At 44.7% G+C, this 27,898-nt stretch overlaps 1 protein-coding gene across 1 annotated transcript; it reads right to left on the reverse strand.

Annotated features, from left to right (window-relative positions):
• Nucleotides 1-1,185: 1,185 nt before the first annotated feature.
• On the reverse strand, nucleotides 1,186-17,615 carry PPIL6 (peptidylprolyl isomerase like 6). Its single transcript, XM_069973629.1, has 8 exons — nucleotides 17,482-17,615; nucleotides 14,231-14,326; nucleotides 11,377-11,565; nucleotides 10,917-10,979; nucleotides 10,315-10,462; nucleotides 8,442-8,498; nucleotides 6,831-6,966; nucleotides 1,186-1,345 (listed from the first exon to the last, which is right to left on the reverse strand). Exons 1-8 carry the CDS (start codon nucleotides 17,563-17,565, stop codon nucleotides 1,234-1,236), a joined length of 885 nt encoding a protein of 294 aa, XP_069829730.1. The 5' UTR covers nucleotides 17,566-17,615; the 3' UTR covers nucleotides 1,186-1,233.
• Nucleotides 17,616-27,898: the final 10,283 nt, after the last annotated feature.

Here is a 27,898-nt window from a genome sequence, read left to right on the forward strand (position 1 = left end):
ACCGAGCAGGTTAGAAGACCCGGGACCGCGGGGCTGCAGCTGTGAGCTTCTGGCCGCTGTCAAGCTGTAAGCTGTGTGTGCTGGAAGCTCATCCCTGGCCCCCGGACCTCGGCGCTGCATGGGGGGAGGGAACCAGCCTGCCTGCCCATCCTGCTCTCGGCCGCTACGTCAATACCCCCCCCCCCCACGGAGGTGTTTTTTTTTTTTAAATAATAAAAAAAGTGTTCCCCACGGGTGCCTAGTGGCAAATACGGCCCTCACTGTGCGCTGACAAGCAGAGAGCCGTGACTAGTCATGGGAGGCTCCCCGCCCAGAAGACTAGTTGCCGCCCCGTTCCTGGCCTAGTGCACCAGAATAAAACATCTTTTTCCCCTTTGTAAAGCTACCGCTGCAGATGTGGCTGATATGCTCCACAGGCTGCACAGTAGATCTATAAACTGCTGCTGGGAACCATATGAGCACAATCGTGCTGATTGGTTCCCTTTAATTTTCTTTTTATCAGATTATTTTTATTGAGAAGTTTTTTCATTACTTCCACCTCTGATCCCTTTATAAACAAATAACCACATTATGCAGAACTTGTGGAGACAATAAAATGAAAGGCACAATATTCCATGGCAGGAATGAGGGTAGATGTCATGTATGTGTTTCCATAAAAAATCAGGCCGTGTAATAATGCCCTAAGGCAATGTTCACACAACGTAAGTTCCGTACTAATCACGGCCGTTGTTGCAATGGCGGTCATTGGTACGAAACTTACGTTGTGCTGCAGGCCGAGGGAATCCCGGCCTGAGTGTATAACTTAGTATACACTCCAGCCGGGATCCCTAGCGGAGCTGTAGAAAACTAACATGTCAGTCTTCTGCGGCCGCTATTCACAGAAAACCCTTTCGGTGCACACAATGGAGCGAGCGACTCCAGCCGCAGACTACATAGTGTGCAGTGGGGAGTTCTGATGCGGACGCGCATGGATGCGCCCACATCAGAACTCTGCGGCGCTAAAGATCATCCAGCCGGTAATGCAGTATTGGCTGGGATGATCTTTTCTGAGACCGGATGTTCCGTGACCCACTCGGGTCTTATACTGAGTGTGTACATAGCCTAAAGCAGTAGTTTCACATAGTAAAATCTCTATAGTGCAGTAACCTGGCTTAAGTCACATCTCAGTGTTTGTCTTATGTTGATAACAGAATAAATGCCTTTATTTGTCTTTTAATTCAAAGAAAGTTATAGTCAGGGGGTGAAAACGCCACAATCCACAATGGTGCAGTCTATTTTTGGTCTCTCGTTGTATGTTGGGATGTCCTCCATTTTCTGTAGCACCTCACTACCTTCAATCAGTTGTCTAAAATTTGGAAAACAGTTCATTACTTTTCATTGTTCTGATACATGAATATGCTGTATAGTCATATACATATATATATATATATATATATATATATATATGCAAAAAAGGGGTCCGTAGAGCCTCAGTTACGAGTCTCAAAACACGGGAATAGCCAGATATCCCTCTCTCCAGAGAAGGAAGCCCATTGCCAAGGGGTGCCTCCTAGTGGGGAGAGCACCAAACCACCCTGATACGTAGTCCCTCAGGTCCTCACTCTGTTGCGAGCTTTAGGACCTAAATAGGGAAACACCAGGGTGGCCCCTGTGAGTCAAAGTCTAACTCTGTGGCGAGTATAACGACATAAGACAAGGGTTACCAAGGCTAGGCATCCATCCACAGACTGCAGTTTCGGGGTATTTGCCCCTCATCAGTGTGGAGCAGGATTCTGGCCACTGGGGCAATGATAAATAGACCAACAAAACACAACAATCACTTAACTCAGGGAGAACAGTGAAAAATTCCAATGGAGTACTCATTTACGAGTCTCCATTGATTACCCCGAAACTGCCGTCTGTGGATGGATGCCTAGCCTTGGTAACCCTTGTCTTATGTCGTTATACTCGCCACAGAGTTAGACTTTGACTCACAGGGGCCACCCTGGTGTTTCCCTATTTAGGTCCTAAAGCTCGCAACAGAGTGAGGACCTGAGGGACTACGTATCAGGGTGGTTTGGTGCTCTCCCCACTAGGAGGCACCCCTTGGCAATGGGCTTCCTTCTCTGGAGAGAGGGATATCTGGCTATTCCCGTGTTTTGAGACTCGTAACTGAGGCTCCACGGACCCCTTTTTTGCCTATTTAAATTTTGTATGGGACAATCAATGGAGACTCGTAATTGAGTACTCCATTGGAACTTTTCACTGTTCTCCCTGAGTTCAGTGATTGTTGTGTTTTGTTGGTCTATATATATATATATATATATATATATATATATGAACAGTTGGAATTGCTGGTTTACTTTAAAAATTAGGGAACCTCTGCTCTTTGGATTTCCCAGAGTATTTAGCAGTAACCCTTAATAGGGAAATCCAGTTATCAGAAAATGTTATAAACATCACATGACCCCCTCCCCAATATACAGTGGGGAAATAAAGTATTTCATACGCTGTCGATTTTGCAAGTTTTCCCACCTGCAAAGAATGGAGAGGTATGTCATTTTTAATGTAGGTACACTTTACCTGTGGGAGATAGAATCTATTTAAAAAAAATACAGAAAATCACATTGTATGATATTTAAATTATTAATTTCCTTTTAGTGCATATCAGTATTTCATCACATACCAACCAGCAAGAATTCTTTAAGAAGCTCCTCCTATGCTGCACTCATTGCCTGCATTAATTGCACCTGTTTGTTCTTGTTACCTGCATAAAAAACACCTGTCAGCACACTAAATTACACTCCAACCTCAGGGGCAAAATTATAGACCTGCACAAGGCTGGGATGGACTACGGAACAATAGCCAAGCAGCTTGGTGAAAAGGCAACAACTGTTGGCGCATTTATTAGAAAATAGAAGAAAAACAAGATGACTGTCAATCTTATTCATTCCTCATGCAGGATCTTAACTAGTGGGGTAAGGTTGTTTCTGGAAAAGTTCAGGAATCAGCCTAGAACTACTAGGACCTAGTCAGAAGAGAACTGGGACCGCAGTCTAATAGATTACTGTTAGTAACACACTACACTGTTACGGTTTAAAATCCTGCAGGCCACACAAGGTCACCCTGTTCACACCAGCAGATGTCTAGACCTGTCTGAAGTTCGCCAATGACCACCCAGATGATCCAGAGGCGGTATGGGAGAAGGTCATGTGATCAGATGAGACCAAAATAGAACTTTCTGGTATCGACTCCACTCGCCATGTTTGGAGGAAGAAGGATGAGTACAACCCCAAGAACACAGTCCCAACCGTGAAAGATGGTGGTGGAAACATCATAATTTGGGGGTGCTTTTCTGCAAAAGGCATTAGGACAACTGCACTTTTTAAGGACGGATGGTTGGGGCCATGTATCACAACCTCCTTCCCTCAGTTAAAGGAGAAGTTTGGCGAAAATTTTTATTAGTATTGTATTGCCCCCCAAAAGTTATACAAATCACCAATATACACTTATTACGTGTAATGCGCATAAAGTACTTTTTTCTCTGCACTTACTACTGCATCAAGGCTTCACTTCCTGGATAAAATAGTGATGTCACGACCCAACTCCCAGAGCTGTGCGGGCTGCGGCTGCTGGAGAGGATGATGGCAGGGGGACACTGAGGGACATAGGGCACTGGAGGGACACTGAGCATCCCCCTGCCATCATCCTCTCCAGCAGCCACAGCCCGCACAGCTCTGGGAGTCGGGGCATGACATCACCATGTTATCCAGGAAGTAAAGCCTTGATGCAGTAGGAAGTGTGGGGAAAAAAGCACTTTATAAGCATTTCCCGTAATAAGTGTATATTGGTGATTAGAATAACTTTTGGGGGGCAATACAATACTTTATTAAAATCTTTCGCCGGAATTCTCCTTTAACCTCTTAAGGACATATGATGTACCCGTACGTCATATGTCCTCATTAGCACTTCAAAGCGTGTAGCTTGGGACCGCCGCTATTAGCGGGCACGGTCTGATCGCCGTGCCCGCTAATTAGCTGATTGGAGGCATCTGTCAAATTTGACAGCTGCCTCTGATTACCGGAGGCAACCGTTCCCTGGTGTCTAGTGGGGGAGACGTTGTCCAAGATGGCGCCGTCCCCGGCTCGGCACTCGTTTGTTTCCGGCTGCAGCAGCCGAAAGCAAACAAGTGCCTATCTCATTGATCTTTGCTGTATATCTATACAGCAAAGATCTCAATGAGAGATCAAAGTGTATATACTAGAAGTCCCCTAGGGGGGCTTCTAGTATATGTGTAAAAAAAAAAAAAAAAAGTGTTGTTTATAGTAAAAAGCCCCCTCCCCTAATAAAAGTCTAAATCACCCCCCTTTTCCAAGGTTTTAAATAAAAGTAAAAAAATAAATAAACATGTTTGGTATCGCCGCGTGCGTAATCGCCTGAACTATTAATTAATCACATTCCTGATCTCGCACGGTAAACGGCGTCAGCGCAAAAAAATCCCAAAGTGCAAAATTGCACATTTTTGGTCACATCAGATCCAGAAAAAATGTAATAAAAAGCGATCAAAAACTCGTATATGCGCAATCAAGGTATTGATAGAAAGAAAACATCATGGCGCAAAAAATGACACCTGGCACAGGCCCATAGACCAAAGGATAAAAGCGTTATAAGCCTGGGAATGGAGCGATTTTAAGGAACGTATATTTGTTAACAATGGTTTGAATTTTTTATAGGCCATCAGATACAATATATCGTTTTAATCGTAACGACTTGAGGAACATGCATAACAAGTCAGTTTTACCCCAGGGCGAATGGCGTAAAAACACAGTTCCCCCAAATAAAAGAAATGCTTTTTTTTTTTTTCAATTTCACCACACTTTGAATTTTTTTCTGGTTTCGTAGTGTACCAAATGCAAAAATTCAGCCTGTCATTGCAAAGTACAATTAGTGACGCAAAAAATAAGGGCTCATATGGGTTTCTAGGTGGAAACATTCAAGTGCTATGGCCTTTTAAACACAAGGAGGAAAAACCGAAAACGCAAAAACGAAAATGGGCCCCGTCCTTAAGGGGTTAAGAACATTGAATATGGGTCATGGCTGAGACTTGCAGCATGACAATGACCCAAAACACACAGCCGGGGCAGCTAAAGAGTGGCTCCGTAAGGAGTATTTCAAGGTCCTGGAGTGGCCTAACCAGTCTCCAGTCCTAAACCCACTAGAAATCTTTAGAGGGAGCTCAAATTCAATGTTGCCCAGCAACTGCCCGAAACCTAAAAGATCTGGAGAAGATCTCGTATAGAAGAGTGGGACACAATCCCTGCTGCAGTGTCTGCAACCTTAGTCAAGAACTCCAGGAAACATCTGACCTCTGTAACTGCAAACAAAGGTTTCTGTACCAAATATGAAGTTCTTTTTCAATTGTATTAAATATTTATTTCATGAAGTACAATGCTAAATAAGTATTTATAAATCATACAATGTGATTTTCTGGATTTTCTTTTTAGAGATTCTGGGGGAGATTTATCAAACATGGTGTAAAGTGAAACTGGCTCAGTTGCCCCTAGCAACCAATCAGATTCCACCTTACATTCCTCACAGACTCTATGGAAAATGAAAGGTGGAATCTGATTGGTTGCTAGGGGCAACTAAGCCAGTTTCACTTTACACCATGTTTGATAAATCTCCCCCTCTGTCTCTCACAGTTGAAGTGAACCTGCACTGAAAATTACACACATTTCCATTCTTTGAAGGTGGGAAACTTGTGCAAAATGGCAGTGCATCACATACTTATTTTTCCCACTGTATGGCCCCATTCACACGGAGCAAGAACGTCGGAATTCCGAGGCGGAGCTCTCAGCCGTGAAATCCCGCCGTGCTCAGTGTCTCACTGTGAGTGAAGGAGAGGGCGCGCGTGTCCGCTTCCTTCCCTCTCCGCTCAAAGAAATGACAGTGGTGGCAGCGGACACGCGTGCCCTCTCCTTCACTCACAGTGTGAACGGGCCCTATTGCTGAGCTGCGACTACTAGGGTTGATCAGCTATCATGCACTTCACCGCATGATTGAGCCTTGTATTGCAGATTGCTGCATATTTTATGCTTTTGTTGGGCTGTGTGATAGGGTCCTCGGTCTATTTCAGATCACAACACTATTTGGAAAAGCATCAATTTCAAACAATTATTATTTATTAAAGCGACTCTGTACCCACAATCTGACCCCCCCAAACCACTTGTACCTTCAGATAGCTGCTTTTAATCCAAGATCTGTTCTGGGGTCCGTTCGGCAGGGGATGCAGTTATTTTCATAAAAACAACTTTTAATCCGGCAGCGCTGTGTCTAACGGCCGGGGCTTACATTTGTATATGCATTAGGCTGGCACCACCTCTCTGTCCTTCCACCCACCCTCCTCATTATTAGGAATGATCCAGGCAGATTGCTTCCTATTCTCCACCTGTGTGTATAATGAACATGGGCTGGATCGTTAAGACACCTGTGCAAAGCTCAAACAGCAGTAAATGTTCCTGGATCATTCCCAGAGAGGTGGTGCCAGCCTAATGCATATACAAATGTAAGCCCCGGCCGTTAGACACAGCGCTGCCGGATTAAAAGTTGTTTTTATGTCAATAACTGCATCCCCTGCCGAACGGATCCCAGGACAGATCTTAGATTAAAAACAGCTATCTGAAGGTACAAGTGTTTTGGGGGGGACAGAATCTGGGTACAGAGTTGCTTTAATTATCCCTTATTAATCTGTCCACTGAATACATACATATGCCAGCAAGCTCATAAACAGAAACTTTGTACTGGTTGTTTTTTGTTCTGTTTTGCTTTTATTCTTTTTTCCAGGTACTTACCCAAAAGCCACATGCTTTCTATCCAAGTATGGAGTGGCCTGTAGAGTGATATAGAACTGGGAACCATTTAAATGTCGTCCCTTATTGGCCATACCAAGAATTCCCCGCTTATTGTGAGGAACTGCAAAGTTTTCATCTGCAAAATAATTTCCAGTAAGTAAAAAATAGAAACATTGAAAATTTTATATGCTTACAGTGCTTTTTTGTGAGACACAAATAACAATAATTGATGAAAGCATGGTATGATATGAAATTTAAAGGGGTTTTCTGAGAGAGATAAAATTGACAGCCTGCTATGGTTGTAAAAAAAAAAAAAAAATACACCATATTCGTCTGTTTTATGCTTACTGGGTCCAGCTCTAAAGATATTGTCCTCACATTTGTCTTTCATTACTTTCTCACAGGGATGATGTCTAGTACACACAGCAGACGATGGCTGAACCCTTTGGTTGCCAATATCCACTAAGGCCAGTAAATGGCTGCAAGATGGCCTGGAGACTTCAGAAGGATAGGTGATACACCTAAGAATTACCGACTAATACAGTACTGTACAGCTATGAATTGTGGCCCAGTTTCGTCTGCCTTAGCATGCCATGCAGTCATTCACATGGTGGCAGTTTTTTGTTTCAAATCGACACATGACACACTAGGCATGCATATACTGTATATATAGAAAGATAGAAGATTTTATTAGATTTCTTATACATACTGTACCTTTAACACCCCTTAAAAATAATTTACTGTAGTGGTTCTCTCCCTACATGCAAGGTAAGGATAACAGCGATGTACACCATGGGGGTGTACCTGGGGGATTTATCATTTGTGATTTATGCACTGCCAACCTTATCTATTAAAGTTTTCATACTGTCGCGCACATTTTTTGAGCACAGTAAAATAAAAGCAAAATGAGGCTGTAAAATAAGGCAAAAATACAGCTGTTTTTATCTTAAAGAAGTTGTACAATCAGGTACATTCTCTTTAATATGACCCATGGATTGAACGGCGCCATCACGGGGAAGCCGATGCCGCGGTCCATTTTTTGAACCGTAGCCTGGTTCCCGTGTACGGTGCTGTTCTATCCAGGGGTACCGGACCGGGAATGAAGCACAGGAGGCGGGCCGGCCCGCCCCCATTGGGGGGGAATTCTAATGAAGCCGCGTTATAGAGGGGAGGGAATTCCCTCCCATTGGGGGGCGGGCCGGCCTGCCTTCTGTGCTTTAGCCCCAGCCCGGTACCCGTGGATAGAACGGCGCCGTACACGGTAACCGGGCCGCTGTTCAAAAAATGGACTGCGGCATCGGCTTTTCCAAGACGGCGCTATTCAATCCGTGGGTCATATTAAAGAGGATGTACATGATGGTACATCCTCTTTAATGTATTACGGAGTCTATGGAATAATGTCTATGCACACACAAACACTTTTTTACAATGTGTTTCTCCATAGATTTTAATGTAGCACATTATTAGATAAGAAAGACAGATGTATTTTTTTCTTATATTATGGACGAATTTTACTGTGTGTGATACCAGCCTATTATATCTAGGTATAATATAGGTATTATATCTGAAAGGCTACTATTTTGTTTCTCTTACATTAGAGCAATAAGTTACCTTCAAATGTATCTCCAAAAATAGACTCTCCTCCGTTTCCTTTTCCAGATGCTATATCTATTAAACATATATAAAAATATATATATATATGCACCGAATTATTATATTCCACATTGTAATCTAAATATGCAGAAAAAGTACCCCAATATAGCTGGTCTGAGATTATTTTACCTCTGAGATGCCACAGTCAAAAGTGACTGCAATCTCTGACATGAGGAGGGTGAGACATGTCACACAGAATGCTAAGGCTCCCTCCGACCTTTAGATAAAGCTAGAAGAACCGCACAGCAGTGCTTTACTGTCCAACCCTGCTAATTGCAAGAGATGGGCTCCTTACACTTTCAATGGGGCCTGTCCCGCAATCAATCCAACTGAGAGCCAAACCGGGGAGGGAAGTGTTCTCCTGGCTGTAGACGCTGATGGGAAGGGGTGTAAGCACTAAAGGTATGTTCACACCGAGTAAATAAAGTGGAATTCCGCAGCGGAACGCTCTGCTGCGGAATCCCGCCTGCCTCAGTGTGCCATACCCTGTCTATGGAATAGCATTCGCTCCTCTGCTGCCGCCGCTCTCCTCTCAAAGAATTGACATGTCACTTTTTTGAGCGGAGGCAGTGGAGGAGCGTGTGCTCCCCCATAGACAGGCTATGTTACACTGAGGCAGGCGGGATTCTGTGGCGGAATTCCGCCTGATTTACTAAGTGTGAACATACCCTAAGAACCTGACCGATCTAAAATTTTGACATGTGTTTATGACATGCCAAAAGTTTCTTTAGGGTATAAACCCACACACCGTATACGCAGCGTATTTACTGCTGCGATACGCAGCAAATACGCAGCAGATTAGATCTAAATAACTGAACACAGCATCAAATCTAAACCATCAAATCTGCTGCGTATTTGTTGCGTATCTGCTGCGTATACGGTGTGTGGGTTTGTACCCTTAAAGCGACTCTGTACCCACAATCTTCCCCCCCCCCAAACCACTTGTACCTTCAAATAGCTGCTTTTAATACAAGATCTGTCCTGGGGTCCGTTCGGCAGGGGATGCAGTTATTGTCCTAAAAAACAATTTTTAAACATGCAGCCCTGTGTCAAACTGCCGTGGCCTAGAGTATCTGTGCCCTAACCTTGCAGCACCCCTCCATCCCTCCTCCCCACCCTCTTCATCATTAGGAATGCCACTGGCAGGATTTTTCCTATTCCTCTGCAGTGAACACTGCACAGGTGCCTTAACAATCCAGCTCATGTGCCATGCTCACACAGGTGATTAATAGTAAAAAAATCTGCCTGGAGCATTCCTAATAATGAAGAGGGCGGGGAGGAGGGATGGAGAGGTTGTGCCAGTCTAATGCATACACACTCTAGGCCACGGCAGTTTGACACAGGGCTGCAAGTTTAAAAGTTGTTTTTTAGGACAATAACTGCATCAACTGCCGAGCGGACCGCAAGACAAATCTTGGATTAAAAGCAGCTATCCGAAGGTACAAGCGGTTTGGGGTGGGCAGATTGTGGGTATAGAGTCACTTTTAACCACAATGATGCTTTAATGGGCTTCAGAGATGGTACTGCATACAGTGCCATCGGCAGAATCAAGCTGACAGACTGTCAAACCCAATCCTGTATTGCAACAGCATGCTTGGGTCTGTCTGAACACAAGTGTGCGGTCTTTCACAGAGGTGGGCCTGGGCGGTGTACAGTGATGTGAATGATGTGATTGCAGTACTGGCCAGCCCCAGGACCATGACCACTTCGGATCCAGGGACCGCCCCAATGCTTACTTGAGCCATACATCGTGGGAGTTCATCAAAGTATGTTTTTAAGGCATAGCAAACAGGGATAGATTGGTTTCCTTTAATGCTTAAAATGTCTTTACCTCCCCCTTGTATCCAGCCATTTTTCACTATCCGGTGGAATTGAGATCCTTTGTAATGCAATTTCAAACCACTCTGAGAATCCCCAACTTCTCCAGAGCACAAGGATTGGAAGTTTTTGCATGTTTTAGGGCATATATCTGAAAATAACTGAGATACAGATACGTCATTGCCAAAAGCATATTCTGTCACACAGTTCCCATAAGCGAGTATTTTCTGTTTCTGTTATGGATGTGCAAATTGCATAAAATGAGTGCACACTAGGGCAAAGTTATTAATGCAAATGTGTCAGAATTCTGGTGGAAACAACTACAGTAGCTTACATGACTTGCATCAAATTTATTATGGATTTTCGGTATTTCTATTAACTTTGCCTGACGAGAGTGGGAGGCTTTGCAGAAATGGCGAGTGGCTTAAAGGGGTTGTCCCATGATTAGGATAGGGATAACTATCTGATCATGGGGGAAGGGGTATGCTGACTGGAAGAGTCTCTGGTCATCATTCTCTATGGGAGCTGCCGGACACAGCCGAGTACAGTGTTCAGTTATCTATAATGAATGGTGCCAAAAATTCACAACAGGAAAACTGAGGTTTAATGACTTACCTCAAAGAGTAATCTCCCTACGAGCTTATCCTGAATTGCAATGTCAATGTATACCAACACATGCTGCGGAAAGAAATGACTCATTGTTAGACATAGAAAAAAAGAAGGCATAACTATGTATACATCATGCAAGTTTAATGTGTGTCCCTAGATATATACAAGGTCACACTTCTATCAGAAAAGGGTATTTTGGGTATTAATATATGTCCTGGCATAAGCTAACACATCAAAACAACTTTAATGGGCAGCAAGCATATAACACACTAGCATTTGGTAGGACCTGTTACTAAATGCTTTCACTCTGGGTATTATAAATTGAAGGTCTGTCCTGACCACTCTCCCACGGTCCAATCAGTTCTGACAGTGACCCTCTGTGAGACATTTTTCCCCAGACAACCCCTTTAAGACTCTGCATCTGCGTGGCGCCCTTTCTGGTGAATATTAATACATAGTTACATACCTTAGTACTTCTCATGTACTTGGTGTAAAAGTCCTCAGCCAAGGCCTTGTACAATGGCAATGGTCTGTAATCTTTGTAACCCCATGTATCATTGGCCCACATTTTGAAGGCCTTTTCATCTCCTATGAACTGTCCATTAGCAAAGCACATGACCAGAGAAGAAAATTCCCAAACTTCACCCTTTATTTCCTAAAAACAACAAAAACAAAACAACAAACAGTTAACTTTAAAAATATGATTTTTAACTCCTCTATATGTACAACAGCTACAACAAGGGGAGTCAAAATAATAGGGGCAATTATCTACCTAATGGGGGCATCTACCTAATAGGGCAATTACCTACCTACTGGGAGCATCTATCCAATGTGAGGGATTACCCACCTACTGGGGGTATCTATCCAATGTGAGTGATTACCTAACTACAGTACCTACTGGCAGCATCTATCCAATGTGAGTGATTACCTACCTACAGTACCTACTGGCAGCATCTATCCAATGTGAGGGATTACCTACCTACTGGGGGTATCTATCCAATGTGAGGGATTACCTACCTACTGGGGGCATCTATCCAATGTGAGGGATTAACTACCTACTGGGGGCATCTATCCAATGTGAGGGATTACCCACCTACTGGGGGCATCTATCCAATGTGAGGGATTACCTACCTACTGGGGGTATCTATCCAATGTGAGGGATTACCTACCTATTGGGGGCATCTATCCAATGGGAGGGATTACCTACCTACTGGGGGCATCTATCCAATGTGAGGGATTAACTACCTACTGGGGGCATCTATCCAATGTGAGGGATTACCCACCTACTGGGGGCATCTATCCAATGTGAGGGATTACCCACCTACTGGGGGCATCTATCCAATGTGAGGGATCACCTACCTACTGGGGGTATCTATCCAATGTGAGTGATTACCTACCTACAGTACCTACTGGCAGCATCTATCCAATGTGAGGGATTACCTACCTACCCCCCAGTAGGTAGGTAATAGCTCACATTGGATAGATGCTGCCAGTAGGTACTGTAGGTAGGTAATCACTCACATTGGATAGATATCTATCCAATATGAGTGATTACCTACCTACCTACTAGCAGCATCTATCCAATGTGAGGGATTACCCACCTACTAGGGGCATCTATCCAATGTGAGGGATTACTCACCTACTGGGGGCATCTATCCAATGTGAGGGATTACTCACCTACTGGGGGCATCTATCCAATGTGAGGGATTACTCACCTACTGGGGGCATCTACCTTGTGGGGAGAAATTATCTACCTACTAGGCAAATCTACATAATAGGGAGGGATTATCTATCTACCATTTACCTTATGGGGGTGACTAATGCTGCGTTTACACAGAGCGATAATTTGCCCGATCGTACAATTAACGATTTCGAAAGAACTATGTGTTTTTTATAACGATTAGCGTTTAGACGGAACGATATATCGTATGGAAAAATCGTTTTGCGATCATTTTGTGATCGCTTAAGCCTATCTCACACATAGATTAAATCGGTGAACGACTGTTCACACAAAGCGATCTGCGAATTTTTGGCGAACGACCAACGACGATTTGAGAACATGTTCAAAGATTAAAATGAACGATTTCTCACTCATCGCTTGATCGTTCGCAGTGTTTAAACGGAACAATTATTGCTCAAATGCGATCGTTATCATGCAAATCGTTCCGTGTAAACGCTGCATAACAACTGATGCATCTACCTAATATTGGGGAATACCTACCTACTCAGAGCATCTTCCTAACAGGGGAAGTTATTTACTTATGGGGAATTATTTACCTACTGGGGCATCTACAAAATGGGTGAATATGTTCTATCCACTGGGGGCATCTACTTAAAGAAGGTGAAAATTATCTACCCTCTGCAGACCTATCTAGCTGTCAGTCCATCTACCTACTCACTTATAGTATGGAGGGCAACAATGGAGGCATTATTTTGGGCACTGGGGGTAAGCCAAGGGGGGGGGGGGGGTTGTGCTGAAAAAGTGAAAGATTTTCATCTGGCAGGTTATGCTGGTATTAGTAAGTGCTCATGGCAGTCTGAGCAAGATAAAGAATAAAAGGAGAGAGAACGGTTTAAAGAAGATGCCACCGGTGATTATCACTATATAGGGGACTGTTGTTCTGTCTATAGTGGTTTTTATTTAGTATTAGTATGGTGGTGTTATCCAGTCACTGTGGTGTTAATGTTAGTAGTCACGGTGTGGCGGAATTATTTGTCCTTTGCATAGTGAAGGTTAGATACTTACCTGCCAATTCCCGCAGTGTCGGTATCTCACTCTTCCTGAATATCAGGACAATCAAACAGGCATCTGTTTTTTTGTCGTTTATATGTACTGTATCATCCTTCTGGGTTTGATCCTTTGGCTTGTTTCAGGTTATTCCTTTGGTATTCCATTTCGATCATTGACAAGTCGGTTTGGTTTTTACCTGGTCTGTCTGACATTTCCATTGCGCCCTGTGCGCTTAAAGTAGTAAGCATAGGTCCGTGTCGTAGTTAGGGGATGCTAGAACAGATCACCCAAGTAGGTAGGGACAGTGGTTGGGGCAAGTCTAGGGCTGCACTGAACCCTACCTAACATGACATTGATGATATTGGTAATATTGGCCTCTTTACATTGTTTTGATGGTATGGTATTATATTATATACTGCGGTAGTAATATGTGGTCCTGGTGTGGAGGTATTGCTCTATATTGGATAATTATGGTAAACAGAATTGTATAATTACTTCAGAATTCTATATTTTATCAGAATAAAGGACAGAAAAAAAAGAAAGAAGGGAAGGAAAGAAAGAAATGATGAAGGAAGGAAGGATACTGTACCTTTTTCTTTGTACACAAATATTCATGCCAAGCACATTGAAGAAGCGGCCGTAAGATTGGGTCTTCAAACTCAGCATCAAATGAGCGTTTCAGCACCTGGCAAGGAAAGGAAGGAAATCTATTATAATAAGTAGCAACAAGAAATCCAACCCGCTGTAATCACTGCAACAATTATATTCACCTGGTACCTCACAGAAACATTAATAAGAAACATCCCTTAAAACACAGGTTTGTGCAAATAAACCTGCTGATATCACCCTGTAGCCGTATACCTCATGCTTCCACAGCCAGTCTTCTTTTCCTTGCTGGTACTTTACTTTAATCAGAAATATGTAAATGAGTCCTTTAGAAACACTGGGGACATTCCCATCCCCCCATCAGAACACCATTTTTCCCACCCGCCTCCTCTGTCCTCTACCTTACTTACCTAAAGACTGGCCTGCTTATGCATAGGTAAGCGACACCAAGGGAGGCAGCGGGCGGGCAGGTGCACTAGGGGGCCAAGGAACGCCTTGAATGCTCCTAATGAGCTAATGTACATATTTATTTCTGAAGTACTTGAAAATGGTGGGATCAACAAAGAAAAGAGGACTGCCCACGGAAACATGAGGTACATGACTGCAGGGAGATATCAGCAGGTTGGTATGCGTGAACACGCTGATAATTCCCCTTTAGGGTAGCTTCACACGTGACGGATCCGCAGCGGACTTTACGCTGCGAATTTGCAGAGAAATCCGCTGCGGATCCTGTAGTGTGAAGCTGAATGGGTCCCATACACGCAGCAAATCTGCCCCTTTAACCCCCCCACCGCCAGCCGCCCGCAGCCCTGACCCTTTTAACTCCCCGGCCGCCCGCCCGCGGGCCCCGAGCATACATCACCTGCTCGGGGGATCCACAGCAGATTTGACTAAATGAATAGGAGCTGAATTTGAGTGGAAATTAAGCGGACTGCAAGTGGATTTCAAGCAGAATTTCAAGCTCTATTGACTTCTATAGGATTCCTCTAGCGGAATCCCCCCAAAGAATAGACATGTCAATTCTTTGGGTGGAATGCGGATTCCGGACTGAATTCTAGACAGAAATTTCCGCAGTGTGCACGGACAGATGGAAATCCATTTTTGCTCTATGGAAAGGAGCAATGTTGCATTTAAACGGGTGGAATTTTGAGAGGATTCCGCGTGTATTTTGACACGGAATTCTGCGAGAGTTGCTCAGTATGCATATACCCTATGGCTATGTTCACACTACGTAAGGGACCGGCTGTTCCGTGACCCTGGCCGGGTCACGGAACGGCAGGTCTCTGCCCGGATCCCCCCGGCCAGTACTGGCCGGGTGATCTTTCTGGCTGCAGGGTTCTGGCGCCCGCATCAGAGCTTCCCACAGCACACAGTGAAGCGAGCGGTCGGAGCAGCTCGCTTCACTGTGTGAACTGACAGGGTTTCCTACGACCGCAATTTATTGAATTGCGGCCTCAGAAAACTGACATGTCAGTTATTTGCGGCCCCGCACGGGATCCCGTATACTATTTGTATACGCTCCGGCCGGGATCCCATTAAAAATGAGGCATTGTTCCACCCCGCAAAAAGTACGGCCGTTGTTGCCGATGGCAACAACCGCCATACTTTTACGCAGTGTTAACATAGCCTAACACTGCATCAAGCAACTCCACAGCATATACAGTAGGTATGAACACAGCCGAAAGGTCTGTTCACACGTAGCAGAAATACTGTGAATTTGCTCGCTGACAATCAACAGCAGTTTATAGGAGCAGGTGAGTAGATAAGATTTAATCAAATCTTAGGCCTTCACACGTCCGTAAATCTGTCTATAACTGCAGATCCACAATTACGCCCAAATGATTTCTATTGGGCTATTCAAACTGTTTGTAGTTTTACGGATCTTCAATCCATTCTGCAAAAAAATAGGACATGTCTTGGCACGGGCCATAATTGCAGAATGGATCTGCCAGTAGAAGTCTACGAGATTTATAATGCCCGTAATGTCCGCAAAAAGCACAGATGACCTTTATTTAAATCTATCACCTTCCCTTTTTTTGCGGATCTGCAAAAAATATGGATTACGGATGCACTATGGATTCATAGGCGGTCGAGCAATGGAATCCGCGGCAAGTTATCCACGTGGTTTGCGTAGTGTGCAAGGGCCCTAAGGCAGGGAAGGGAAACCTGTGCCCATCATGCTAAAAGAAAGGCTGTCCAGGCATGATGGGAGTTGTAGTTTTCTCACAGTTGGAGGGTGGCACATCCCCCTTTCCTAGCCTAAGATACTGTTGCATACCTCCCAAGTGTCCCTCTTTTGGAGGGGCAGTCCCTACTTCTGAGCCAAGTCCCCCATTGCCCCCTACACGTCCCTCTTTATGAACTAGAAATGAGATTTGCATGAATAAACTTTCTATATTGCTCTAGAAAGTGTCTGGTTTCTTACTGTATAATAGATCCAAACTTGCAGATTATTTTCTCATGTGGTGAAATTTATATCCTAATAATTGTTATATTCCATGAACCATGTGACATTAGGGCCCTTTCACACAGTTCATGTGGCCCCATACACACATCTGTAGGTGTTAGAGATCCATTTTGGGGCCATGTTCCATAACACATGACACCATGTCACTTTTTGACCGTCCAAAAAGTTGGGAGGTATGCTGCTGCCCAACCTCATGCTTTCTGGCAGTTGCAAAACTACAACTCCCACCATGTGCTGATAGACACAGGCTGCAGGGCATGATGGGAAATGCAGTTTTGCAAAAGCTGGAGAGACAATGGTCGGGGTCACTGTCACAGGGGTATGTTCACACTTTGGATTTCCCACTCCAGATTTCCATTTGTGCTCAATGCAGCTTTATCAGAGATCAGGTCGGCAGGTGGCAATTTTGTAGTTGGAAATGTTTGGGATTTTTGCAGGGATTCTCGCTAAATTTTGTGCAGAAGTCAAAACCGCAGCCTTGCTACAGAAGCCGTGCACATTATGTACTGAAAAACCGCAATGACCAGCACCGGTATCTGCAGGACTCGGTGCGGATTTTCCACATCCGTGTGGCCTGCAGGCAGGGGGGCAATATGTGAGGATTACCCAGTCATCTCCCTGGAAATGAGTAGTGTACTACACAGCTAGCTCTGCTACATCACCGGGAAGCCTGTCATACACTGAGCTGCTATGGGAGGCTGCGGCTGCTATTCAGTCACCTCTATGTATCTGCTAATGGCCTCCGTGCCCGGATCCCCCTAGGTTACCTCGGCCGCACATTTGGCAACGTGGAAAGGGGGTTCACTGAGGAGCCCGACAACCTCCACCTGTAGCCGCTCCGAGGCCATCATGTGACTCCTGCACCTCTTCGCGTCCCACGCGCCTGGGTCGCCCTGGCAACAAGGCAGTGCCCGGTCTCTTCACTATGGACGCAGCGCAGGCCGTGACGTCATACAAGTCTCCTCAAGACCCAGAGGAATAGTACAAGGCAGTGTATACAGACACTAGTGGGCACAGCCTGCTGTGTATATACAGAGATACCAGTGGGTACAGCCTGCTATATGTATACAGACACTAGTGGGCACAGCCTGCTGTGTATATACAGAGATACCAGTGGGCACAGCCTGATGTGTATATACAGAGATACCAGTGGGCACAGCCTGCTATATGTATATACAGAGATACTAGTGGGCACAGCCTGCTGTGTATATACAGAGATACCAGTGGGCACAGCCTGCTATATGTATATACAGAGATAATAGTGGGCACAGCCTGCTATAGGTATATACAGAGATACCAGTGGGCACAGCCTGCTGTATGTATATACAGAGATACCAGTGGGCACAGCCTGCTATAGGTATATACAGAGATACCAGTGGGCACAGCCTGCTGTATGTATATACAGAGATACCAGTGGGCACAGCCTGCTATATGTATATACAGAGATACCAGTGGGCACAGCCTGCTATATGTATACACAGAGATACCAGTGGGCACAGCCTGCTATATGTATACACAGAGATACCAGTGGGCACAGCCTGCTATAGGTATATACAGAGATACTAGTGGGCACAGCCTGCTATATGTATATACAGAGATACTAGTGGCCACAGCCTGCTATATGTATACACAGAGATACCAGTGGGCACAGCCTGCTATATGTATATACAGAGATACCAGTGGGCACAGCCTGCTATATGTATACACAGAGATACCAGTGGGCACAGCCTGCTATAGGTATATACAGAGATACCAGTGGGCACAGCTTGCTATATGTATACACAGAGATACCAGTGGGCACAGCCTGCTATAGGTATATACAGAGATACTAGTGGGCACAGCCTGCTATACGTATATACAGAGATACTAGTGGCCACAGCCTGCTATATGTATACACAGAGATACCAGTGGGCACAGCTTGCTATATGTATACACAGAGATACCAGTGGGCACAGCCTGCTATAGGTATACACAGAGATACCAGTGGGCACAGCCTGCTATATGTATATACAGAGATACCAGTGGGCACAGCCTGCTATATGTATACACAGAGATACCAGTGGGCACAGCCTGCTATAGGTATATACAGAGATACCAGTGGGCACAGCCTGCTATATGTATATACAGAGATACCAGTGGGCACAGCCTGCTATATGTATACACAGAGATACCAATGGGCACAGCCTGCTATATGTATATACAGAGATACCAGTGGGCACAGCCTGCTATATGTATACACAGAGATACCAGTGGGCACAGCCTGCTATATGTATATACAGAGATACTAGTGGGCACAGCCTGCTATATGTATATACAGAGATACCAGTGGGCACAGCCTGCTATATGTATATACAGAGATACCAGTGGGCACAGCCTGCTATATGTATATACAGAGATCCCAGTGGGCACAGCCTGCTATATGTATATACAGAGATACTAGTGGGCACAGCCTGCTATATGTATATACTGAGATACTAGTGGGCACAGCCTGCTGTGTATATACAGAGATACCAGTGGGCACAGCCTGCTATATGTATATACAGAGATACTAGTGGGCACAGCCTGCTATATGTATATACAGAGATACTAGTGGGCATAGCCTGCTATATGTATACACAGAGATACCAGTGGGCACAGCCTGCTATATGTATATACAGAGATACTAGTGGGCACAGCCTGCTATATGTATACACAGAGATACTAGTGGGCACAGCCTGCTATATGTATATACAGAGATACTAGTGGGCACAGCCTGCTATATATATATACAGAGATACTAGTGGGCACAGCCTGCTGTGTATATACAGAGATACCAGTGGGCACAGCCTGCTATATGTATATACAGAGATACTAGTGGGCACAGCCTGCTATATGTATATACAGAGATACAAGTGGGCACAGCCTGCTATATGTATATACAGAGATACTAGTGGGCACAGCCTGCTATATGTATACACAGAGACACTAGTGGGCACAGCCTGCTGTGTATATACAGAGATACCAGTGGGCACAGCCTGCTATATGTATATACAGAGATACTAGTGGGCACAGCCTGCTATATGTATATACAGAGATACAAGTGGGCACAGCCTGCTATATGTATATACAGAGATACTAGTGGGCACAGCCTGCTATATGTATACACAGAGACACTAGTGGGCACAGCCTGCTGTGTATATACAGAGATACCAGTGGGCACAGTCTGCTATATGTATATACAGAGATACCAGTGGGCACAGCCTGCTATATGTATATACAGAGATACCAGTGGGCACAGCCTGCTATATGTATATACAGAGATACCAGTGGGCACAGCCTGCTATATGTATATACAGAGATACCAGTGGGCACAGCCTGCTATATGTATATACAGAGATACCAGTGGGCACAGCCTGCTATATGTATACACAGAGATACCAGTGGGCACAGCCTGCTATATGTATACACAGACATACCAGTGGGCACAGCCTGCTATATGTATACACAGAGATACCAGTGGGCACAGCCTGCTATATGTATATACAGAGATACTAGTGGGCACAGCCTGCTATATGTATATACAGAGATACCAGTGGGCACAGCCTGCTATATGTATACACAGAGATACCAGTGGGCACAGCCTGCTATATGTATACACAGAGATACCAGTGGGCACAGCCTGCTATATGTATATACAGAGATACTAGTGGGCACAGCCTGCTATATGTATATACAGAGATACCAGTGGGCACAGCCTGCTATATGTATATACAGAGATCCCAGTGGGCACAGCCTGCTATATGTATACACAGAGATACTAGTGGGTACAGCCTGCTATATGTATATACAGAGATACCAGTGGGCACAGCCTGCTATATGTATATACAGAGATACCAGTGGGTACAGCCTGCTATATGTATACACAGAGATACCAGTGGGCACAGCCTGCTGTATGTATATACAGAGATACCAGTGGGCACAGCCTGCTATATGTATATACTGAGATACTAGTGGGCACAGCCTGCTATATGTATACACAGAGATACTAGTGGGTACAGCCTGCTATATGTATATACAGAGATACCAGTGGGCACAGCCTGCTATATGTATATACAGAGATACCAGTGGGTACAGCCTGCTATATGTATACACAGAGATACCAGTGGGCACAGCCTGCTGTATGTATATACAGAGATACCAGTGGGCACAGCCTGCTATATGTATATACTGAGATACTAGTGGGCACAGCCTGCTGTGTATATACAGAGATACCAGTGGGCACAGCCTGCTATATGTATATACAGAGACACTAGTGGGCACAGCCTGCTGTATGTATATACAGAGATACTAGTGGGCACAGCCTGCTATATGTATATACAGAGATACCAGTGGGCACAGCCTGCTATATGTATACACAGAGATACTAGTGGGTACAGCCTGCTATATGTATATACAGAGATACCAGTGGGCACAGCCTGCTATATGTATATACAGAGATACCAGTGGGCACAACCTGCTATATGTATATACAGAGATACTAGTGGGCACAGCCTGCTATATGTATATACAGAGATACTAGTGGTCACAGCCTGCTATAGGTATATACAGAGATACTAGTGGGCACAGCTTGCTATATGTATATACAGAGGCACCAGTGGGCACAGCCTTCTGTATGTATATACAGAGATACCAGTGGGCGCAGCCTTCTGTATGTATATACAGAGATACCAGTGGGCACAGTCTTCTGTATGTATATACAGAGATACTAGTGGGCACAGCCTTCTGTATGTATATACAGAGATACCAGTGGGCACAGCCTTCTGTATGTATATACAGAGATACTAGTGGGCACAGCCTCCTATATGTATATACAGAGATACTAGTGGGCACAGCCTGCTATAGGTATATACAGAGATACTAGTGGGCACAGCCTGCTATATGTATATACAGAGATCCCAGTGGGCACAGCCTGCTATATGTATATACAGAGATACCAGTGGGCACAGCCTTCTGTATGTATATACAGAGATACCAGTGGGCACAGCCTTCTGTATGTATATACAGAGATACCAGTGGGCACAGTCTTCTGTATGTATACACAGAGACACTAGTGGGCACAGCCTTCTGTATGTATATACAGAGATACCAGTGGGCACAGCCTGCTATATGTATACACAGAGATACCAGTGGGCACAGCCTGCTATATGTATATACAGAGATACCAGTGGGCACAGCCTGCTATATGTATATACAGAGATACCAGTGGGTACAGCCTGCTATATGTATACACAGAGATACCAGTGGGCACAGCCTGCTGTATGTATATACAGAGATACTAGTGGGCACAGCCTGCTATATGTATATACAGAGATACCAATGGGCACAGCCTGCTATATGTATATACAGAGATACTAGTGGGCACAGCCTGCTATATGTATATACAGAGATACCAATGGGCACAGCCTGCTATATGTATATACAGAGATACCAGTGGGCACAGCCTGCTATATGTATATACAGAGATACCAGTGGGCACAGCCTGCTATATGTATATACAGAGATACCAGTGGGCACAGCCTGCTATATGTATATACAGAGATACTAGTGGGCACAGCCTGCTATAGGTATATACAGAGATACTAGTGGGCACAGCCTGCTATATGTATATACAGAGATACCAGTGGGCACAGCCTGCTATATGTATATACAGAGATACCAGTGGGCACAGCCTGCTATATGTATATACAGAGATACCAGTGGGCACAGCCTTCTGTATGTATATACAGAGATACCAGTGGGCACAGCCTTCTGTATGTATATACAAAGATACCAGTGGGCACAGTCTTCTGTATGTATATACAGAGATACTAGTGGGCGCAGCCTTCTGTATGTATATACAGAGATACCAGTGGGCACAGCCTTCTGTATGTATATACAGAGATACTAGTGGGCACAGCCTCCTATATGTATATACAGAGATACTAGTGGGCACAGCCTGCTATAGGTATATACAGAGATACTAGTGGGCACAGCCTGCTATATGTATATACAGAGATACCAGTGGGCACAGCCTGCTATATGTATATACAGAGATACCAGTGGGCACAGCCTTCTGTATGTATATACAGAGATACCAGTGGGCACAGCCTTCTGTATGTATATACAGAGATACTAGTGGGCACAGCCTGCTATATGTATTGTAAGGGATTAGGTAGCAGGAAAGGGTCTCCTGCGGTAGACAGGCACTCTGGCAGGCACACATGCAGGAGTCAGTCCACACCAAGGTTTGGTATAACTGACCGCAGCCAGTTTTATTTCTCAGGTTGTAGTAAAACAAAATAAAACAGCAAAATAAAACCCTATGCCTGTCCGGCTCTAACTAAACATAAATGCTCCTGGCTAACTCAGTGTAGGCCTAGTACCTGGCACCAACAAAACAGAATAGCACAGTCCATACAACCCGATGCAGTTTTAGAGCAGGGCTCTTGCCACCGCACTGCCTCCCTTCGACTCCCTCTTGTGACCGCAAGCATTGTTTTGCTTGCGGTCACAAGTGGCTGGCCCCCGGCTGACGTGCGGCTTCCCGGCTCTGTCCCCGTCCCGTCACAGAGAGCGTCTATAAAAAGCGCCCGCTGGGCCTGAAGTAACATCCCCGGGGATGGGACAGAGCCGTTGAGCCGCACATCAGCCGGGGACCGGACTGTAGAAGAGAAGATCCACGGCGGGGAAGTGTAGTTGTCAGGTGAGTTGCCAGGGAGGCAGCAAAAGGGGGCTAACATGGGGGGGGGGGGGCAGCAAAGGGGGCTAACATGGGGGGGGCAGCAAAGGGGGCTAACATGGGGGGGCAGCAAAAGGGGGCTAACATGGGGGGCAGCAAAAGGGGGCTAACATGGGGGGGCAGCAAGAGGGGGCTAACATGGGGGGACAGCAAAAGGGGGCAAACATGGGGGACAACATAAGGGGGATAACATGGGGGACAACATAAGGAGGCTAACATGGGGGACAACATAAGGGGGATAACATGGGGGCAACATAAAGGGGATAACAGGGGGGCATCTATAAGGGGGAAAACAGGGGGAATCTATAAGGAGGACAACACAGGGGGGGTCATCTATAAGGTTAACAACACGGGGACATCTATAAGGGGGGAAACATTGGAGTCCATCTATAAGGGGGACTACACGGAAGGGGGGCGTATACAATAGGGCATGTACTATAGTGTACCACACAGAGGAATGCATGTACTATAGTGGGATCACATAGTGTCAGGGCTACTCACTAAATGAGGGTGTAAAGGGGCCAATACAGATGTGCAGTTTGTAGAGAAATGAGGATGGTGATTCTGTGGATTCGTGGTTCGGAGTTCTCATAACGGCCCAGGATAGAAGAAGATTAAAAGGGAAGAACTCCGATCAGAGAAGACGTCCCCTGTGAGTCACTGGATATAACTGCACTGTAATGTACATGGTTTACAGAGCCTGTGTAGAGCTGGGGCTACCTCTATATGACTGGATGCGGTGATAGTGAGCTGTGTACAGTGGATTATTTAGTAGCAGCGGTGGTGTTAGTCAGTATGCGGTGGCATTAATCAGTATTAGAGATGAGCGAACCTCGAGCATGCTCGAGCCCATCCGGACCCGAACTTTCGGCATTTGATTAGCGGTGGCTGCTGAACTTGGATAAAGCCCTAAGGCTGCATTCCCACGTTCAGTGATCCTAACGGATCACGGACGTGGAATGCATGTACCGGAGTCCCCCCGCGCCCGGACAGCATCTGTAATTAGATGCTGGGAGCGGGGGAGAATGTATTCATAAGCGTCGCGCTGTAATGAATCAGCCGCGCGTTGCTTTTACTACAGTGCGGCACTTATGAATACAGTCTCCCTCGCTCCCAGCATCTAATTACAGATGCTGTCCGGGCGCGGGGGGACTCCGGTACATGCATTCCACGTCCGTGATCCGTTATGATCACTGAACGTGGGAATGCAGCCTAAGGCTATGTGGAAAACATGGATATAGTCATTGGCTGTATGCATGTTTTCCAGACAACCTTAGAGCTTTATCCAAGTTCAGCAGCCCCAGCTAATCAAATGGCGAAAGTTCGGGTTCGGATGGACTCGAACCCGAACCCGGTTCACTAATCTCTAGTCAGTATGCGGTGGTAATATTTGTTACTTGTAATCTGGTACAGTGTTTTATTGGATTTAGTATACTGGATAACATTATGGTGGTGATGGTAATATTTGCCCCTTGTGTACTGGTATTATTGGCAATATTGGTCTCAGTATACAGGATTTGGTTAGTAACAGTATTGCGGTAATATGTATGGTGATATTTCCAATATACTGGTATTATTGGTAATATCGGTCTTGAGATATACCAATAGCATCGCTTGGTCGAGGAAGAGGGGGCCCCCAAGTTGCCCTCTTGCACCAGGGCCCATGAGACATTAGCTACGCCCCTGTCTCTGCCATATACTACTGTTCAGACATACAGTAGCATGCAGCACTCTGGCTGTAATAGTAGGGCTGTGGTTCTTTGTACAGGAAAGTACAGTCTAATGAGACCTTGAAAATTAAAGTATTCTAACAGTCAAGTGGCCTCCTCAAGGATCACAGCTTTATAGAGTGCCTCTAATTATACACCAGGAGAGTGCTGCTCTTCCCCAGGTGCCTGGAAAAGCTGAATCCAATCCTGGGAAACTTAATACTGTAAATTTGCTCATCTTGCTCTTTATTTATGACCTGTTACTGGCTTTGGCTTCAATAACTGCAATGGAAAATATGTCTGTGTAAACAAACCCTAAGGAGCCGGTCTCCAGCAATAGATCAGGAGGCTAGCCAGAGAGTAAAGCGTGGTACCATGCTCTTCACCCAGTTATAACTAATAATTTGAAGGTGCCTCAGGACCGAGTCCCCAACCAATCTAACTTGTGTCATATTACACAGAGATGTGCACATTTAATAGCTTTAACCTACCTTTCACTATCCATGCGCCACACTTTTTTGCTATAATCTACACCAGTTTCTAATGTTAAAGGGGTTATCCAGCGCTACAAAAACATGGCCACTTTTCCCCCTACTGTTGTCTCCAGTTCAGGTGCAGTTTGCAATTAAGCTCCATTTACTCCATTTCCTCACTGTAAATAAAAATCCATCCAGCAGCCCTATAAACTTATGATTTGCCTGGATTGAGTCAATGCTACTAGGGTTCTTTACTGTAAGAGCAGTAAGACTATGAAACTCTTTGACACATAATGTCGTCACAGCCAAATTATTAAATAAGATTGAGGGAGACCTGGATGCTATTTTTGATAAATATTAGAAGTAATGGCCACTAGATTACATGTGATAGGATGCTGATCCCAAGATTATTCTGATTGCCATTGGAGTCAGGAAGGGATTTTTTTTCTCCCTGTGATGGGTAATTGGCATTTTCCTCATGAGGGCTTTAACCTTCCTCTGGATCAACACAGTAGGGACATATGTTGAAGTTGATGGACTCTTGTCTGTTTTCCAACCTTATTACGGGTACGTGCACACTAAGGAATGGCAACCAATGAATTTGTTCAGTTTATTCTCTTCCCCTTTGAGAGGTTTCGGCCGTGATGGGGAACAGCTGATTCTTTATAGCACCTGAATGGCAGAGTGATGTCTTCTGGTGCGTTTACACAGAGAGATTTATAGATACAGACTATATACAGAGAACAGGTCATAAAGGAAAGAGTGGAATTTCTCCTCTTTTCAAATCCATTCCTGGCTTTGGCTTTAAAAATCTGTTAGATAAATCTCTCTGTGAAAGGCCCCTTATGCTCAGATCTGGCCAGGATTTAGGGTTAGCAAAGAAACTCACCTGCTTTGTGTTTTACCAAGTCACTTATAGGCTATGTGCACACTGAGGAAAAGGTGAGGAATTCAGCTTGAAATTAAGCTTGAAATTCCTCCTGTAAAATATGTACAGAGCAAAGTCCCATTGTGTTCAGTGGGTTTTCTGCTCTGTTGTTCACACTGCAGAATTTCCTAGCAGAATTTTCCGCTGTAGATCTGCTAGAGGAATCCTATAGAAGTCAATGGGGGGCTTAAATTCTGCCTGAAAACTTTCAGCTTCAATTCCTTGAGAATTGCTCAGTGTGCACATAGCCTTAATGGAATACAATAGGAGAATTGAATCAGCTATCTTACCCATAAATTCACAATGCCTCCCACAAAGAGCCTGAACGTAACATCACATAGATTATTCTTCATGAGCCATGTTTTACTTAAAGCGAATGTTGCACTTTGATTAGTGAAATGTTTTTTTCATATTACCTTGTCGGTAGTAGCCAACCACTATCCTCCTCCTCTCCGTGACACGTCTCAATCAAAAACAAGCCTGACTGCGCCACAGAGGGGACGGGATAGATTGGGATGTGTGCCAATCATGTGCGGACTTACATACAGTACCAATGATTTCTGCAGCTGCGCCAGCAATTGCTCTTGGTCGTAGTTTACAGATTTATCAAACTTTGTAAAATAGAAGCTGGTGTAAAGTGCCCATAGGAACCAATTACAACTAAGCCAGTTCATAGTCTGTACACCCTTATGAGCAAGTCTCGTATTTATGATGTAAGAGCAGTATCAGGCACTTATTCTATTTAATTTTATCATGTAATTGTAACCTCTTTACTGCGTGTAAAAAAAATAAAATAAAAAAATAAAATAAAATATATATAATTTACCAGAGCTGAATACTGGTTACTGTGGGCAGTGTATACCAGCTTCTCTGGCCTATAGTCCTTAAAGAGTCACTATCATTTTATTTTATTTGCAGAAATCAATAGTCCAGGCGATTTTAAGAAACTTTGTAACTGGGTTTATTAGGCAAATATGCTATTATCTGCATTCAAAAAGACTTTCCTCAGCCCTCCTCCTCTCTCTCATCCACTGCTTATTATCAGGAAATCTCGACTCTTTTACAGTCGAGCCCTGTCTGTCTATGGAGAGGGGGAGGAGGGAGATTAGTCGCCAGCAGAGAACAAAGGATTACACAGCGGGAGCTGTGTGAAAGCCTCTATACAGAGGTCAGAGTTGACTTAATTTACAGCTACATCACTACATCCTGTTTTGGTGCCTCATCTCCCTCCACCTCTCCCCTCTCCTTAGAAAACAATGAAGACAGGGGGGGAGCTTCAAACTGCTTTTTCATGATAAAAATTTTTCAGCTAAT

The sequence above is a fragment of the Dendropsophus ebraccatus genome, chromosome 6 (assembly GCF_027789765.1).
Source record: "Dendropsophus ebraccatus isolate aDenEbr1 chromosome 6, aDenEbr1.pat, whole genome shotgun sequence".
In the NCBI taxonomy this organism is placed as follows: domain Eukaryota; kingdom Metazoa; phylum Chordata; class Amphibia; order Anura; family Hylidae; genus Dendropsophus; species Dendropsophus ebraccatus.

Coding starts and splice junctions, on each gene's coding strand:
- PPIL6 (XM_069973629.1), bottom strand. CDS start 17,565: ATGATGGCCTCGGAGCGGCTACAGGTGGAGGTTGTCGGGCTCCTCAGT. Junction 10,980..11,376: donor AGTACATGAGAAGTACTAAG/GTATGTAACTAT, acceptor TTCTTTCCGCAG/CATGTGTTGGTATACATTGA. Junction 6,967..8,441: donor TTTTGGAGATACATTTGAAG/GTAACTTATTGC, acceptor ATTATTTTGCAG/ATGAAAACTTTGCAGTTCCT.